The sequence below is a fragment of the Macaca mulatta genome, chromosome 20, assembly GCF_049350105.2.
Source record: "Macaca mulatta isolate MMU2019108-1 chromosome 20, T2T-MMU8v2.0, whole genome shotgun sequence".
Classification (NCBI taxonomy): Eukaryota; Metazoa; Chordata; class Mammalia; order Primates; family Cercopithecidae; genus Macaca; species Macaca mulatta.
Genome location: NC_133425.1, coordinates 15346255 through 15363261, shown reverse-complemented (window position 1 = coordinate 15363261; position 17007 = coordinate 15346255). Strand labels below are relative to the sequence as shown.

General features: G+C 38.1%; 2 protein-coding genes and 1 pseudogene across 22 annotated transcripts in view; 1 reads left to right on the top strand and 2 right to left on the bottom strand.

The window, feature by feature from the left end:
- Window positions 1-17007, bottom strand: part of MRTFB (myocardin related transcription factor B) — a 310684-nt gene that overhangs the window by 64791 nt on the left and 228886 nt on the right. The window lies entirely within an intron of this gene.
- On the top strand, window positions 1975-2055 carry LOC114674495 (U7 small nuclear RNA; annotated as a pseudogene).
- Window positions 11313-16956, bottom strand: LOC144338321 (uncharacterized). Its single transcript, XM_077987051.1, has 3 exons — window positions 16849-16956; window positions 11528-12011; window positions 11313-11495 (listed from the first exon to the last, which is right to left on the bottom strand). Exons 1-3 carry the CDS (start codon window positions 16954-16956, stop codon window positions 11431-11433), a joined length of 657 nt encoding a protein of 218 aa, XP_077843177.1. The 3' UTR covers window positions 11313-11430.

Genomic DNA, 17007 nt, shown 5'->3' with positions numbered 1-17007 from the left:
AAATTAACGTATAAGTCACAGCAGATATCTGCACCCTAGACGGAGACCACCCAAGGCCAGGAAGAACATGGCTTGAATGATACAGACAGCTTAACTGTCATGCCACACAGAAGTTAGGCAGAATGTGCTGGTGCTTATCCAGAACTGAGGAAGGGGTAAGGGACTCTGAAAACAGAGGACCAGACTCTTTTAATGATCAGAGAGGCATTTACGGTTGTGGGATCAGGAATGCTTTATCAAGTTTTCCTGGGATCTTCATGGATTAAGCCTGGAGACCTTCTTCCTCCCTTTTCAGCCTCCATGCTCACCCTCCATGTTTGTATCTGCATGGAGGGAAAAAAGGCTTAGACCACTGAATATCACTCAGCCTTGCACAGTTGTCTGACACACTGTGCTTGTGTTGACAAGATTTCATATCTGTAGCTGCAACCAAAGACTAGACACCGGCCTGGTACTGCTTTCCTGCGGCAGAGGCAGTCTGGCAATGGCCTCATGTGTCAAAACTGAATCCAAGAGCATTCTCTCCTGGTGACTTGTTGAGTGGATGAACCGTACTCTTGGGTTGACATCATAGCCTCCATCCTCTTAGTAAGTTGAGTAACATTCAGTATCTTCCATGGCCATCTTGCAAATAGTAGCATGCAAGAAAAGGATACACGTACAAACTATAGAATCCTCAGGGGAATAAATAGTTCAAAACACTGAGTGTGTACATCCTTTCAGAAACAAAGGACATAAGTAATAACGAGAAATAGACTTCACGTTACAATTGCTCATTTTTGAACATTTTCAAAGAATATTAATTTTGAAAAAGGTAAAGGCTAAACAATCCAACACATGGTCCTAAGAAATCCTGAAGTTTAGAATCATGGTTTAAAACAGGGTATAAACCTGTTTCATTTTATCAGAAAGGGGGGGCAGATATAAAACAGCATATCTCATATAGGTAGCATTGTACTCTCTGGGCAAAACATTAACCCCAAGTTGAGAATTCTACAGTAGTTGTATATTTCCAGATGACAAAACTCACAAGAGGCAGGCAAAGCACCTTCATGGATGGAGGGAGATGAGGTTATACATCCATTTACTTCTGTACGTATCCCATCTTTCCTAACTAGCCTGGGTCCCAGGAATTTTTATTAAAAAAATCTTTTCACACATGATAAGAGCCAAATATGTCCATTACACAAAATATGGAAATAGAAAACAGTAGGATAAAAAACTAGAAAATCACCGATAATATCATCCAGAGACACACAACTAGAGTTACCACATATTTCCTGTCTTTTCTCTTAGCATAAATTTTGATTCTCTGCTTCTACATACTCCAATCACTCTGTAACTACAATGATAAATATTATTTTAGTGGCTACATAAAATATTCTGTTAGGTGGATATGGCATAGTTTACTAAATAGTCCCTGCTTATCACTTAGGTTGTTTCCAGTTTTTTAACTATAAAAAATGCTGTGGTGGAATTTTTGTGTAGAAACTCCTCATTTCAGTTATTCCCTTAATTTGAATTTTTAAAAGGGAGACTATTCCAATATAATCTATATAAAGCATGATCATAAGTAATGAGACTAATTTCTTCAAGTATTAACTGTCATCTTTTGCAATTATAGTAGACATCTGTGAACATGGATACAGATGGCTATTTCATTTAGAGAAAAAAATTTAATTACTGAATTATGATCTTTTATCTCTTAGGGCTAACATTTACAGTTTCCTGTTACATTTCAATAAGGAGAAAAGGGCGTATAATTTTGACATTTTTACTTAATCCTTATTCCTTATCACAACACATAAAAACAATATTATGTCAATAGAGGTGCTGTGAATTTGCTCTACTTTTATGCAAGAAAAGTAAAAATTTGATTTTAATCCCAATTCCAAAAAAATGAAAGGTAGCTTATCCAATGATATACTGAAATGTCATTCCCAGCAATATGGTAGTTTAGATATATAGTATCTTAAGTGTTACAGCTCTTTTAGAATTTGTCTAGCAGGTTTTCCATAAAAAAAAAAAAGGATCTTCTTTTAGTTCCTTTCCCCTGCTTCTTAAATGGTTCAGAGTGCTTTTGAACAAAATTTTAAGATTCGTTTCCAATATAAAAAAGCTGTAAGGCCAAACTTGGTGGTTCATGCCTGTAATCCCAGTGTTTTGGGAGGCTGAAGAGGGAGGATGGCTCGAGACCAGGAGTTTGAGAACAGCCTGGGCAAACATAGTGAGACACTGTCTCTACCAAAAAATAAATAAATAAATAAATAAATAAAAATAAAAAAATTAGCTGGCATGGTAGCACACACCCGTAGTCCCAGCTACTTGGGAGGCTCTGAGGTAGGAGGATCACTTGAGCCCACGAGTTCGAGGCTACACAGTGAGCTATGATTGTACCACTGCACTCAAGCCTGGGCAATAGAGCAAGAACTCTGTCTCAAACACACACACACACAAAACAAAATCTTTAAAATACAATAACTTCTTGATACTTATAAACCTAATTCAAAAATTTCACATGCTTTTGAACGAAGATATGTCTTTTCTCTTTTGATTCCATAAGTAGAATGTTGAATTTTTTTTTTTTTGAAACAGAGTCTTCCTCTGTCACCCAGGCTGGAGTGCAGTGGTGAGATCTCGACTCACTGCAACCTCTGCCTCCCGGGTTCAAGTGATTCTTTGCCTCAGCTTCCTGAGTAGCTGGGATTACAGGTGTGTACCACCATGCCCGGCTCATCTGTTGTATTTTTAGTAGATGGGGTTTTGCTATGTTGACCAGGCTGGTCTCAAACTCCTGGCCTCAAGTGTTCCATACGCCTTGGCCTCCCAAAGTGTGAAATGTTTTCTTAATACGATGTAATTAAAGTGTCTTTTCCCCTTAAAGGAAACAACACATTGTATGCAGCATATTAATAACAAAGAGCAGCTTAGTTTGAGTTGAGCAAGCCGAAGCAAAGCATGGCTGTGGCCCTGAGTTTTCAGTGGGACATCGAGGATTGCATGTTATCAAAACAAAGCAGAAATGACACTTTCTGGGAAGCATAATGGCAGGCAGCCATGGTCTTGGAAATTCTTTATGAATAGCTGGATTTCAGTTATGGGGTATGAAGGAGGGTGGGAAAGGGGAGAGGGGAGAGGTGATGAGCCACTATCTGTGAGTTAGAGAGAAGCTCCAAAGTATATTACTTAATTATAGGACAATGGACAGAACAAACTTCAGGATCATGAGGAGTAAAAAAAAAAAAAAAAAACACCTGAGCAGTCAAGTGAGGGTTAGAAGAACCATCTCTGAAGCTGGAAAACTAAAGAATACTCTAGAATTGACAATGTATTGACTCTGAAGTCAGTACTAGGTAATAAACAGATTCTAGTTTCAGTTGTTTATTCTTCAAACAGATGTCAGGGTAGTTAAGAGAATGAAGTGGTTGGACTTTGGCAAACATTTATTATGCATTGTTTAAACAGTATTAAGTGAAGGCCTGATCCTGTAAAAACAAGACAGTTTAGAAAAGCCAACTTCCTCATATTATCTTTTGAGCTTGGATACAGGAGGGATTAATTGGATTCCATTCAATAGTTGTTTCGGTGTTTCATCAGATAGCAGTGTAGTGGCCAAATGTAGAATTGCACTTGTTTAATCAGCTAAGGACTTGAAAACAATTATACTGAAAGGGCAAAAGACTGATGAACTACTTTTCCTGTCTCTTAAAAATAAATGTTTAAAATGGTGGTGGCTATTACTAATTATTACCACTACTGTTACATTAGACGCTTGGTGAAAATAATACTTTTTTCTCCAAATATAAAACCATAAGGCTTAAAAAATTTTAGTTCCACAAAGATCCACACACTTATAGTTCTCTGTTGTGAATAGTTTATTTTGCAGTCAAAGGGGAGAAAGTCAAATCATGAAGGGTCTCCTTCTGAGCCCGGGACTCAAACAGAACACGATGTGTACTGCTAGTATCTTCATTTAAGAATCCCTGTTTTATAATACATTTTACTTTTATTTGTTAAAATAAAGTATATATGCACATAAAAGAGATTCTAAAAAGCAAAGTGAAAGTTAATCCATACTACTTCAGACCTCCAGTCCTTCTCCCCAGAGGTAACCGCTGTTAGATTTCTATGGCTCCAGAAGATGTTTTGTGAATTGTCCACCAATGTTACATATAAAATGTGCAAAGGAAGTGTATGTGTCAGATAATACTATTTATATAGTTTGGTAATTTGCTCAAAGAATATCATGGAATCCAGCTCTTTCTTAAAGGCTGTATCTAACATATGGATGTATTATTTATATACTTAAGGTACCAGATTTTTTGCTATTACAAATAATGGTATAATGAATATCCTCATTCATTGTGGGGGCATCCTTTGATGATATACCAATACATTAAATTTCTAATGATGGAACACACACTTAAAATTTTGATAGGGTCACTTTGCCTTCCAAATGGTTGTGCCAATCTGTAGTCCCATCTACAAGATAGTACCTTTTTATTTTTCCCCTTCCCCACAATGTATAACATTAAGTTTTAAGGTAAATTTAAATTCAGAAGCAAAGATTACCTCCTCTCACCTAAGGGTACTGGTGATATTATGTCAAATAATATAAATAACTAATAAGCAGTGAAGAACTAAGATATAAAAACAATTAGTGAGGACAATGGGGCTGGGTTTCTGACTCAATGGGAAATATTTACTGTGGTTGTCAAAAGCTCAGGGTAAGCTTTCTCTTGAAACCAAACATTTATTTCTAAATTTCACAGAATTTTCCGATGTTCCAGGATAGAAACTTTGAGCATAGGACTTATTTTTTTCTTCAACTCCATCATGGCTGAGAGATGTAAAGAATAGATTTGAGATACATTTAGAATAAAATCAACAGTGGATGGTAAGGGAGTGGATAGTGGGTTTGAAGGAGGAGGAGGTCACAAAGATGACCCTGGGTTTCAGGCTTAAGCACCTGGGTAGAGCACTTACTGAGATAAGGAATGCATGCTGGCTATTAGGAAGCGCAGTCTTGGGCATAGCAAGTGGAGAATAGCAAGTGGAGATGTCAAAATGGCAGTTGGCTACATGGGTCTGGATTTCAGAAGGTCTTGGCAGAGACTGGAATTTGGAAGTTGTTGCTTATGTAGTGTTTGAAGCCACAGGAGTTTGCTTAGGCAGAGAATATAAATAGAGAGGAAAAGAAAGCCCGGGGCTGAGCACTTAAGAAAGCCAACAAATAGAAGCCAGTTACAGGTCAGATAGGGAAGGAAGATCCAACAAAGAGGAAGGCAGAGGAAGCTGCCTAAAAAGGTGGAGGAACCAGGAGGGTGTGTGTGAATTTTTAAAGGAGGCATGATCAAGTGTGTCAACTGCTGCTGTTTTAATCCCTGGAGGAGCTACTTTTGTGAAGTGACGGATGTAAGTCAGGCTGGAGGAGGTCAGGGGTGAACGAGAGGCAAGAGTGTGAGTGTACCAAGTGTAAGCATGCTTTCAAGATGATGCCCAGGAAGAGCAAGGGAGAAAGTGAAAACTTGAGGGTGTGACACTAAGTTGGAAAATACTTGAGCAAGTTTATAATTGATGAAGAGCAAGAGAGAGGGAAGGGGAGAAGAAAGAAATGAGAATGAATACAAATGAGAGAATGAACAACAGCGTAAGAGATAGCAGGTTTCTTGAAGGCAGCAGGAAGGGGACAGATGTACAAAGACATCCTTTATTAAGAGACACTTCCTCTATCGTAACAGGAGGGCAATGAGGATTGGCTACTGCTGCAGGAAGCTTTATAGCTTTGGTCTGGGACATCTAGGGAGTTCCCAGATGATGGCTTTTAACTTTTCAGAGAAGTTGAAAGAAAGGTCATCTGTTCCAAGTGAGATGGGCAAAGGGAAAGTTAATTTTGAGGCCAGTGAAGGAGGTCTGGAATAATCATGGTAGACTGTGAAGAGAAAGTCAAAAAGAGAAACATGGTTATGCATTACCGAATGCTCCAACTAGTAAAGGCAACAGCCAGGGGGAGAGAAATCAGGAAACTGCTCAGCAAGTTATTCACTGGCTCTAAATGGTATCATTTTTATCAGAGGAAAATACCACAAGGTACATAATTAGAACATTTAGCAGTTCCTTCTAAAGTCTTTCCTAAAGAAGCTCTTTTCTAAATTGAATATAATTTGAGTTTATAACAATTGCAGCCCAGCAATTCTACTCCTAGGTGAAATAAGAATTGGAAACAAGTACTCACACAAGTACATGTACACACATGTCCATAGCAACTCTATTCACAATAGCCAAGAGGCAGAAACTGCCCAAATGTCATCAACAGATGAATGGATAAACAAATTGTGGCATATCCATACAATGGAATATTATTCAGTCATAAAAAGAAATTAAATACTCATACTACAATGTGGATGAAACTGAAAAACATGACAAGGAAAAAAAGCCAGATATAAAAGCTCACATATTGTATGAGTCCCCATTTACATGAAATATCCAGAATTGGTAAATTCAGAGACAGAGTGCAGATTGGTGGCTGCCAGGGATTGGGGGGAAGGGAGCATGAGAGCAACTGCTTAATCGCTAATTTTATGTTATGTGAATTTCACTTCAACAATTAAAAAAAAGAAACAGTTAGCAGAACAGACATTATGAAACTAATTTCTCAATAATCACATCTCTTATTTCCTACCCACCCCTGGCTGGCCCCTCTCACCACCATAATTCCATTAACCACTGATAATGATTTCATCTTTTAACAATTTGGTAACTACAATAACTACATTATATATTCCCCATCACACTGCACTCCAGATATCTATATTTTGCCTCTATTTGCCCTACTAGACCTCATCCTTACATTTCTAGCACCTTCCACAATGCTTACCATATATATAAGTTTTAATAAACCTGTTTTACTCAAGTTTGCATGGTATACTTAGAGCATATAACTGAGTTGCTACTTTCTAAGAAAACAGAATACAATGTCACATTTAAGAATAAATTACCAAAATAATTTTCTATGGGCAAGTGATTATCATGGGGGCAAAACCAACACTGTTTGACTTCACTGTGGGGATCTGGAGTTTGGGGTTACTTTTGAATTGCTGATGATGGTAGGAACGAAGACAAAATGTAATTATGTTGTTCTGAAGGGTAAAAGACTAAAAAGGAGAGGCTATGAGCAAAAAAGTAAAGAAGGGCATGAAAAAGTGGTAGATTTCTCCACTTAGAATTAACGCGAAATTCAAGCTGCACTTAGAATTAATGCGAAATTCAAGCTGCATTAAAGAAGAGAAAGCACTGGCCGGGCGCAATGGCTCACGCCTACAATCCCAGCACTTTGGAAGGCTGAGGCAGGTGGATCACTTGAGGTCAGGAGTTCGAGACCAGTCTGGCCAATATGGTGAAACCGCTATTAAAAATACAAAAATCAGCCAGGCGTGGTGGCGCATGCTTGTAATCCCAGCTACTTGGGATGCTGAGGTGGAGGTGGGGTGGGGATCGCTTGAACCCGGGAGGCGGAGGTTGTAGTGAGCCGAGATCACGGCACTGCACTCCAGTCTAGGCAACAGAGTGAGACTCCATCTCAAAAAAAAAAAAAAAAAAAAAGAAAAAAACAAAAAGAAGAGAAAGCACTAACGTACTCTCATGGATGATAAAAAGTAGTAACTGAATATCACAAATTTTGGGTTATATTTCAAGGGTGCTAATTTGCCAATTATAAAATAGGTGCTTCTTCAAAGAATTTAAAAAAGTGGAATGCAAACAGGCCAGAAATAAAATGGTGGTTTGTTCTGTAAAAGCTGTGCTAGCTGCACTGAGTAAGCAAACTTCCACCAGCACTTCCTGTCTGAAACAAAAGCAGAGCTCCACAGTGTGCACATAAATATCAACCCCAGACACTACAAAGAGCAAACAGCATTTTCATCAGGAATTTTGATATTATGACTATTTTCGGATGAAAAAGGGAGCAACAACATCAAGTTAACTGAAAAACTATTCAAATTAGTGTTTGAAAAAAGTTAGGCTCTAGACCAAGTGGTAATACTGCCTTTGATTTCAACATAAGAAAGTCTACTGCATTCTTATTAAGTACACAGAATTGGAAAAGGAGGGGAAGTGGCAGGTGGTATAGACCTGGGAATTCTAAACCACCATCCCTTGCCTGTAAGGAAGTCCCACAATCTAGAATGTAGCATCTATCTTCCCTTAGAAATTAAAGAGCAAAATTAAAGTAAAAACTAAAATGCTAACAGGACCGCCATTATTCCAGACTAATACACTTCAAGTTTCCTACAATAATCTGCAGCATGAGGTCAGGAAGACAACGTTTCAACACTCAGCTTTGGAAATTTACAGGAGCTTTGATAACTCTCTGGTTGGCTGCTGCTTCTGTTGCCATGGAAACAGACTGCTAAAAATGGGGCATGTTTCTTTAAACTCATCATACCTTCACACAAATTCCTTTCTCCTTTTTGTCAAAAGTTGGAATGAATTTAAAGTATGCTTCTCGTGATATGACAGTATGATGTCAAGCCAGGGGCCTGGTACAGAATGGCAGAGATAACATTAGCCTGCGACAGATACACATAAAGATATTACAAATATTTGCATTTAAAAATCTCATTTGGCTAAAAAGTAGTAGAAATAAAGTCCACAGTAGGATAAATGTTAAGTATAACACGAATAACAGGCACTTCAAAAGCAAAATCATCCACTTAATTGTCTGATCACCAACAATGCAGAGGTTAAAACAATACTTGATTTTTCAAACAATTCATTTTTAACCTATAAAATCATGTTGGTTCTATCCTTAAAGTTCTAAATTCCTTATCTATATGGTTCCCAAAGAAGATAATGTTTATTTTTCCTATTTTTGGGGCAATATAAAATTCTACACTCCACCATGGTTTAGAATTTCAGTGTGCAGCTATAGGTAGAGCTAGTGCTATAAGTTAAAGCTCTGCTTCTAAATCCCTCTATAATGGAAAAATGTACATTGTACAGAATGTTCTCACGTTTCTTAATACAAATTCGTAAGGTGGGCCCTCTGAATAAAAGAACAATTAACAACGAAACAGGGAAACAGTGGAATGTTGTTTACCTCCAATTTTTCCCAGAATAGTAAGCACACACTACTCTGTTGACGTCAGATGATCCAGACTCAGTATCTTGGTTTTTCTTGCCATTTTGTGGATTCAGGAATGGGGCTGATACAAACACACACTCAAATATATTTACATATACACATTTGTAGATATACCTGTGTATATATATATACACACACGTGCAATTTGCCTAGCAAAACATAAGGACAACTAAGAACTGCCATAACGTGTGTGTTATCCTAATATCATAGCAACTGTGTGAGATGCTCCAGACAATGATGGACCAAGCAGCTATGCGCAGCATGGAGGATTGCCACATTATCCCTTGCCATGCACAAGAGTCAATTGTTTTGGTATTAGAATGTCATGTTTCATGACATGTTTCAATGTCAGTAGTATGTGGTGAAAAGTTCTGATGTTTGGATGTTTTTGGTGTTTAAACTCCAAGATAGACAGTCTCCTTGCTCTACTGTTTAGATTCAAATAAACGAGAAAAAGGGCAACTCTAGCAGATGATCATGCATGCTAGAATGCAGAGACTGGACACTTGCACCTCCTCAGAAATCGTATTCAGTTGGGAAATTGCCAGCCTGTGTACATTCACCTGCTTCAGCAGCCTAGAAATTGGTTTTACTTTGCCCCTCACTGGAAAGGATGGCCAAGTGGGTCAAACTGAGCTTTAATGTGGGCTCGTTGCTTGTCAGACTCCATCCTGGGAGCTTTATAGCTATCACCACATCTAATCCTCATAACAACCCTACATGGTGGGTACCAATACTGAGTTTTACAGAGGAATTAAGCATTTATCCAAGATCACACAGCTAGTGAGAAGCAGAGCCAGAATTAAGGGGGAAAATTTAGTCTTTCCACAAGATAATTTTTCAAAAAAAAAAAAGCAAAGCAAAGCATACAAAAAGAAATATTTCCTAATATGCTATTAAGTTTTGGCCACTGTACCAACTAACCTCATCAGTGCTTTTGTTCACACTATCTCTATTTTATAAGAAATCTTGTACCTTAACATTCCAACAGAAAAATTCTCACATCAGTAAGAGTTCACTGGTGTTATAGACCGAACTGTATCCCTCTCGAATTCCTACATGGAAGCCCTAACCCCCAATGTGACTGCATTTGGAAAAACGGCTTTTCACAGGTAAAGTTAAATGAGGTCATGAGGTTGGGACCCTGATCTGACAGGGTTAGTGTCTTCATGAGAAGAGACACCAGAGAGCTCACCTTCCCTCTTCCTCTCCCTGCGCATGCACAGCAAGAAGGCTACAAGCCAGGAAGAGACCCACTACCATTAACTGGTCCTACCAGGCTTCCTAGCCTCAGAACTGTGAGAAAAGTGACTTCTGCTGTTTAAGCCGTGTAGTCCATGGTATTTTGTTATTGCAGTATAAGCTGACTAATACAACTGGGAAGACACAAAGAAATGTTGAGATTCTCTTTGCCATTCTGATGCCTGCTAAAAAATCCTGATAAAGCTATCTTTAGGAAACAATGGAAAACCCAATGTTTCAAACTTACCTATGTTTTTTCCTGAAAGTTTTTAATAAATTAAAGTGGTGTTATGATAGTACAGATGCTCCTTCACTTACGATGGGTTTAAGTCGAAAACTGTAAGTCAAAACGCATTTAATACTTTGATAAACCCATCATAAAGTCAAAAATCCTAAGTTGAATCACTGTAAGCAGGGACTATATCACCTTAATGAGGTGAGACTGACATGATGAAATAGTAATCAAGGCCTATCCTGATGCTGAATGTAGGTTTTAAAATGGTTTTAATGGTAATTTTGATGTGCTTTTTTCCTTTAGTTGATGGAATCAGGATAACCACAGCAGCCCTAGGAACACTTTCCTGATTATTCTATCCCAGGAAATAAACATCCTCCTGTGAAACAATATTTACCAAGTGAGCAGCAGATGTCATGGGCCGGCAGGTGCAAGCACAGTGGTGAACAAAATAGACTTAGCGCCATCCTCATAGATCTTACAGTCTAGAGGGGGAGAGGGATATTGAATAAAATAGTGATAGATACATACAAAGACTACAAGGATCTAAGTCAGTTTGAGGAGGGAGCAGTGGTACCGAAGGGCCTCTGTGAGAAGGCAACATCTAAAGTGAAACTGAAAGGGTGAGCTGCAAGTGCTCAGGCCAGGGGCTGGGGAGGGGAGGCATTCTAGAGAGAAGACAGATGAGGGAGAGGGAGTCCAGCGGCTTCTGGAAACATAGGCAGGGTCTTTTACCCCATGAATTTTTTATTTTATCCCAAGTACAATGGAAATCAATTACAAGATGTGCCAGTGACACAACGGAATAGGATTACATGATCATTCTTTTTTTTTGAGACAGGGTCTCACTCTTGCGCAGGTTGGAGTACAGTGATGCTCCAACCATTGTATTATGACCATTGTAATACGATGATCACTCCTGACATTGGTGGAGGATGAAGGAATGAAAGGGGCCAGAATGTGTGTAGGGGGAGGGAAAGCCAGCGAGGCCACGCTCTTTCTGCTGGAGTAAAGATGCCCGTAAATATGTGATCTGAGTAAAGGGGACCTGGACAGGGCTGTTGGCCGTGGTGATACAGTGCTGTGGACAGATGAATCATTTCTGAGGTAGAATTGGCAGCTTTGGCGGCAGGACTTGGTGACAGGTTCTGAGGAGGTCAAGGAAGGTGTCAAGAATTGCTCCCAACTAGGTTCCTGGCAGGAGCCACTGGGTGGACAGAGGTGCTGTTTATTGAGATGGGGAACCCTGGAAGAATGTTTGGTGGGAGGGAATAAAAGGCCCACTGGAAACATCAGGGAGGCAGATGGCTGTGCAGGTCTGCAGCACAAGAGAGGCCCAGCCCCCAATCTGTAATGCTTGCTCATTTGGACCAAAGTGTATACAGTTTTTTTCTGTTACCTCATGAATGTGTTTGTGTTTTAACTTCTATTATCATTTAGTTTCTCACTGTTTAGGCTATCAGCTCCCTGGATGCAGGGGCTTACAGAAGTTTAACATAACCGGCATTGTGCTTTGTGAAAGCACTCAAACTTTGCTAAATAAAATTATTTCTAATAAAAAATTACATAACTTCATCTCAATAGTATGCACCTTTAAAAAATATTGAATAGTATCTGTGAAGAGAGATCTTTCACTTTTTCTTCCCTGTTGTATAAGAACCGTATCTTGTATCTTTTCAAATTTACTTTTTGATACAGAGGTCTTGTTCTGTCGCCCAGGCTGGAATGCAGTGGCGTGATCACAGCTCACTGCAGCCTCAAACTCTTGGGTTCAAGGGATTACTGCATCTCAGCTTCCTAAGTAGATAAGCCCACAGGCATGAGCCACTACACCTGGCTAATTTTTTTTTTTGTAGAGTCGGAGTTTTGCTATGTTGCCCAGGCTGGTCTTAAAACTCCTGGGCTCAAGTGATCCTCGTGCCTCAGACTCCCAAAAGTGCTGGGATTATAGGTGTGAGCCACCGTGCCTCACTCTTTTAAAAAACATTTAGTGGCAACTCACTTGTACAACACTTGCAATTAGTAGAATGTTGGCGGAAAATAAAGAAGACATTCCAAAAGAAATCAAAATAGATGTTGCAAAATTCATGTGCTTATAACACCTTCTATACGTTTTAACCATTTATTTTAATTGTTTATTTTATTTTTGAAGATGATTAGAAGCAGCAATCAGAAACGGAAGAGCAGCCCGAAGTGGCAGATGATTAAAAATCAAACAACAAATAACCATTTGAGTAATCTAGTAATGATCCAGCAATCATTCTGTACATGGACAACAATCTTACATACCTTAACAGTGCCTTCGGGGCACCATGGCATTACATTTGGGGTGAGCCATTAATTTATAATGGAACTATAAATTACATCTGAAGGTGATAATTCCAATTATTATATTCTGTTTAAGAAGGCAGAGGGGGTATAATATTCTTTAAATACTTATGCGTAATAATAATGTGTCTATGAGATGCAGGACATTGGGGGATGAGGGGGAAAAATAGGCCAGACAAGAATTCTTTCCCCAAGAAATATTATGGGGCTAATAGCAAAGACAGTACAGATCTATATTACATGAGCATAAGGTGAAATACCATAGAATGGTACAGATACAGTTACTGGGAATACACAGGAGAGAAGAAATTATCATTAGCTGATGGGATCAAGTGCCTTTCTCTAAAAAACGGCACAGGAATTGGGTTTTAAGAGACAGGGCCTGCAAGGCTGGAGCGAGAGGAGCAAAGCACTGAGTAACGTTGTCCGGAGCTTTCTGTGAGGGCAGAAATGGAAATGTTCAATGCAGCAGCCACTAGCCACATGTAGCTCCTGAGTAGCTGAAATGTGGCTAATGTGACTGAGGAGCTCAATTTTTAAAACAATTTATTTCATTTTAATTATTTTAAATTTAAGCAGCCATATATGGAGAGTTGACAGTACAGGTAGAGTATGCATAATTTCCTTCATTTAAAAAAGTTCTGGTGCTTTGGTAAAGTGATTTATTTAATCTTGATGTATTTCCAGGTTGGATTATTCATATCTCAGACAAATGTTCATTTTCTTCTCAAAGCTACCACAGACACATCCCAGTACAGTATGTTAATTTACTGCATTGCTGGCTGGGCCACCTACCATAAGCTTTCACGTACTTCATCTTGGCTATTAGCCAGTGTGTGGCAGAACTGGAAATGTGGCCCCCCAAGTCTGTAACTCCTCCCCACTCCCTTGACACTCATGGTTGAACCACACAATGACAGGAGCCCAGGTCCCCAGGTCACTTCTTGGAGGACAGCTGTCTAGGATAGTTGTCCTGCCCACACTGGACTATGTTTTGAGCAAGAAATGCACTTTGAATGGTTAAAACACTGCGATTGGGGGTTGTCTGTTAGGGCAGTTTTAGTCAAAGTAATCAACACATAACTCAATTTTCTTTCTGTAGTATCTTATTTTTCACCATTACAGAGTCCTTTATATCAAATATCATTTTTTCCTCTTAAAATCCATTTGCCTATAATAAATATGGAACATAACTAGCTAGTAGCTTTAGAATTATGATTCATTTATCTCAATAATGACTCAGGTTAAAACATTTATCTGAATTAAATCATCTCAATTTTTTTGATTTTTTTCCTGAAAATTTATAATTATCAATTCTTCAGTAGTCATGTGAGAGTGGTTTGTAATACTCTTCTTAGTTGTAGATCCAGAAATTAAAAGCTCATGTATGTTAAGTGTAATTAGAGAATGTTTGAAGCCGTTTGTAGACAAGTTAAAAGTTGAGATTTCCTATTGCTGCTTTGACAAAAGAAACTAGTCTAAGGAGAATTTTCTATTTTGAATTTGTTCAGGGGAATTCATGATATTTATTGCTGTTCTTTCATACAGGAGAAAATAATTAAATATTCCAACCACATACACTGGCTGGTATTTATCAAAAAGCTTATATAAGCATCAACAAAGCTGTGAGATGATATGCTTTATTATCCAAACAATTCTCTGCGTGATGACAACTATTCACAGGTGGTCAGCAGTTAGAACTTTTTCCTCTTTTAAATTTTCAAAAGGTATTGCTAAATTTTCTTGTTAAGGCATTCCATCAATTCTTGAATCCTACAATGTTTGCTAATAAAGGCTGTTTTCCCCTCATAATAATTTCAGCCAACTAGCACTGTCAACAATTACAAGATTCTAAAACATCCCAATATAAGGAAGTAAGCAAGCAACTACTTGAGAAGCAGAGTGGCCTTCCAAGCCCTGAGAGTAGACACATATCAGACATATGAGAGCCCAAGCTTGTGTCTATGTGATTAAAAAATTAAATGAACCCAAATTTATCCCTCCTTCATTACCCAGAAACTTATAATTCAGACATTAAAAAAATTCTAAAGGTTGCTCTTTCAAATAACCCAAAAACAAGTTTTCCAAAAATGAGTAGAAAACCACTGTTGATATAAAATATGATAAATATTTTTAATCAGTGTCCTTTAAAACATGAGGTATAAACTATTGGGGATATTATTAATAGTCATTTATATATTTGTCTCTTTTGACAAAACAGCACAGATCTAATTTGACTCCAGGGTATCTTAGAGTAAAAAGTTAACCAAAAGTATTTGAACAACTGCTGCCATCTCAATCAACTTCCATGGATTCATGTAAACGATGCAGGACCCAATACTTAAAAGCAGATGAAGTTAACCAGGAGTTTGTCCCAAAGTTAAATTCTACAAATCTGATGAGCTAAACATTGTTGTTCATCTGCAGGCAGGATCAGTGACATACTGAATTTTGGGAGTTCAGTTTTGCAAAGAGAACCAAGTTATTTTTATATGACTCCAAATTTTGAAAGTGCCTATCATTTTTATTTTTTCCACTCTAATTAAATCCAGATCTAATCCTTTCAATGTCACTAACTTTGAGGCAGCAAATCGCCCTTAATGTCTATATACGTTATTTTAGCTTCAACCCTATCTATTAGATGAGTAGAATCTATTAAATGAGTAGAAATATTTAGTCTGTTGAGATATAAAGCAAAACCCAGTTCAGTGCAACTACAGAAAGACATTAATTTTATCATCCGATTATTTCTGTGGAGTGTTTTAAAGTTTCTCACCTCTACCTCTTTATATCAATGAATTTAACAAAACAATAAGATATATAAGACTTGTATTTTGTAAATATATGCAGGATTTTAAAATTTAAATTTTAAATAGAAGGAAAAAGAAATATGAAAAAAGCAAGAAGAGAGATGAGAAACATATTAACGAGGCATCTTATAAAATCACTATTAGGTATTGTTTCTCCTCATTGTACAAACGAGGAAGTTAAAGCTCAGAGTAGTAAGCTTGTCCAGGATCACAAACCTGGTAAATGGTGAATGTAGGATTTGAATTCAAGTATTTCTCACTCCAGGGTCTATGCTGCTTTGCCATTATACTATTGCACCTGTATAAATCGAAAGCATGGTCAGAATTGTTATGGAAAGAATCTGTACATTATGTAATTGTCTCAACTCTATTTTGTGGTTCCTGTTGATGATTCCCTTACTCTGTTTTTATATTTTTAATCCTTGCTTTCTATGTGCCTTAATCCCATTGCTGTTGTGACATCTTTTTATTTCTCCTATTCTGTTTTCCTCTACTTTCCTAGTTTTTTAAGTACACAAAAATGTTTTAAATTTATAGTATTATTAGGAGCTTGACACTTGAACTTGACTTAAATGATAGATAATTCTCAAACTTTTAAAAAATTAATGATTTAAGAAATTTAGGTTTCCTTCAATGAGTCTCCAGAAATGCGTCCTCAAAATTCCACTGGCATTGATTTTTCTAAAAATCGACAGTAAGACATGCTGTGCACAAGCAGAGGCAACTCCATTGTTTGGTTCCTAGCAACAGCTATTTATACTTCATTGTGTGTCATTTATTTTGACCTAGGAGTTCTTCCTACCCATACACAAAAGTAGTTCAACTCCAGCAAGTCTAACTCTTGTTTCTTCTTCTTATCTTTTAGAAGAAGCTCAAAGCACTACTTAGGCCAATTAAGTGTACATTTACTCTCTGGGTCTCTACAAGACAGGCAAGAGCGAGCGGGGAGGCGAGGGGGTGGCTGATGGCAGCAGCTGAAAAAGGGTTGTTGTGGGTTTTTTTGCTTCCCAAAGATGACTAGGAAACCAATTTTCAAATTAAACAAGCATTGAGAAGAGTGACCCTCATGTCTCAAATTCAGGAAAACTTACTCTCTGTACACCCTGAATTTCTTCAACACTGGCTACAGGAAGGCAAGCTGTGTACCAGTCTTGCCATGCTTCCGTATGCCAGGACAGAGGACAGCAATGCCCACACATTTGGCTCTTTCCTTAAATCAGTCAGTGAGGTGCCTGTGCAGTGTTTACTAA

What these genes read in the sequence shown, in the direction of transcription:
- LOC144338321 (XM_077987051.1), bottom strand. Translation starts at nt 16,956, where the DNA reads ATGTGTGGGCATTGCTGTCCTCTGTCCTGGCATACGGAAGCATGGCAA. An exon ending in AAATTCAGGGTGTACAGAGA is followed by an intron (nt 12,012 to 16,848) that starts GTAAGTTTTCCT and finishes ATGAGGTAACAG; the next exon opens with AAAAAAACTGTATACACTTT. An exon ending in CAATGTCAGGAGTGATCATC is followed by an intron (nt 11,496 to 11,527) that starts GTATTACAATGG and finishes CAATGGTTGGAG; the next exon opens with CATCACTGTACTCCAACCTG.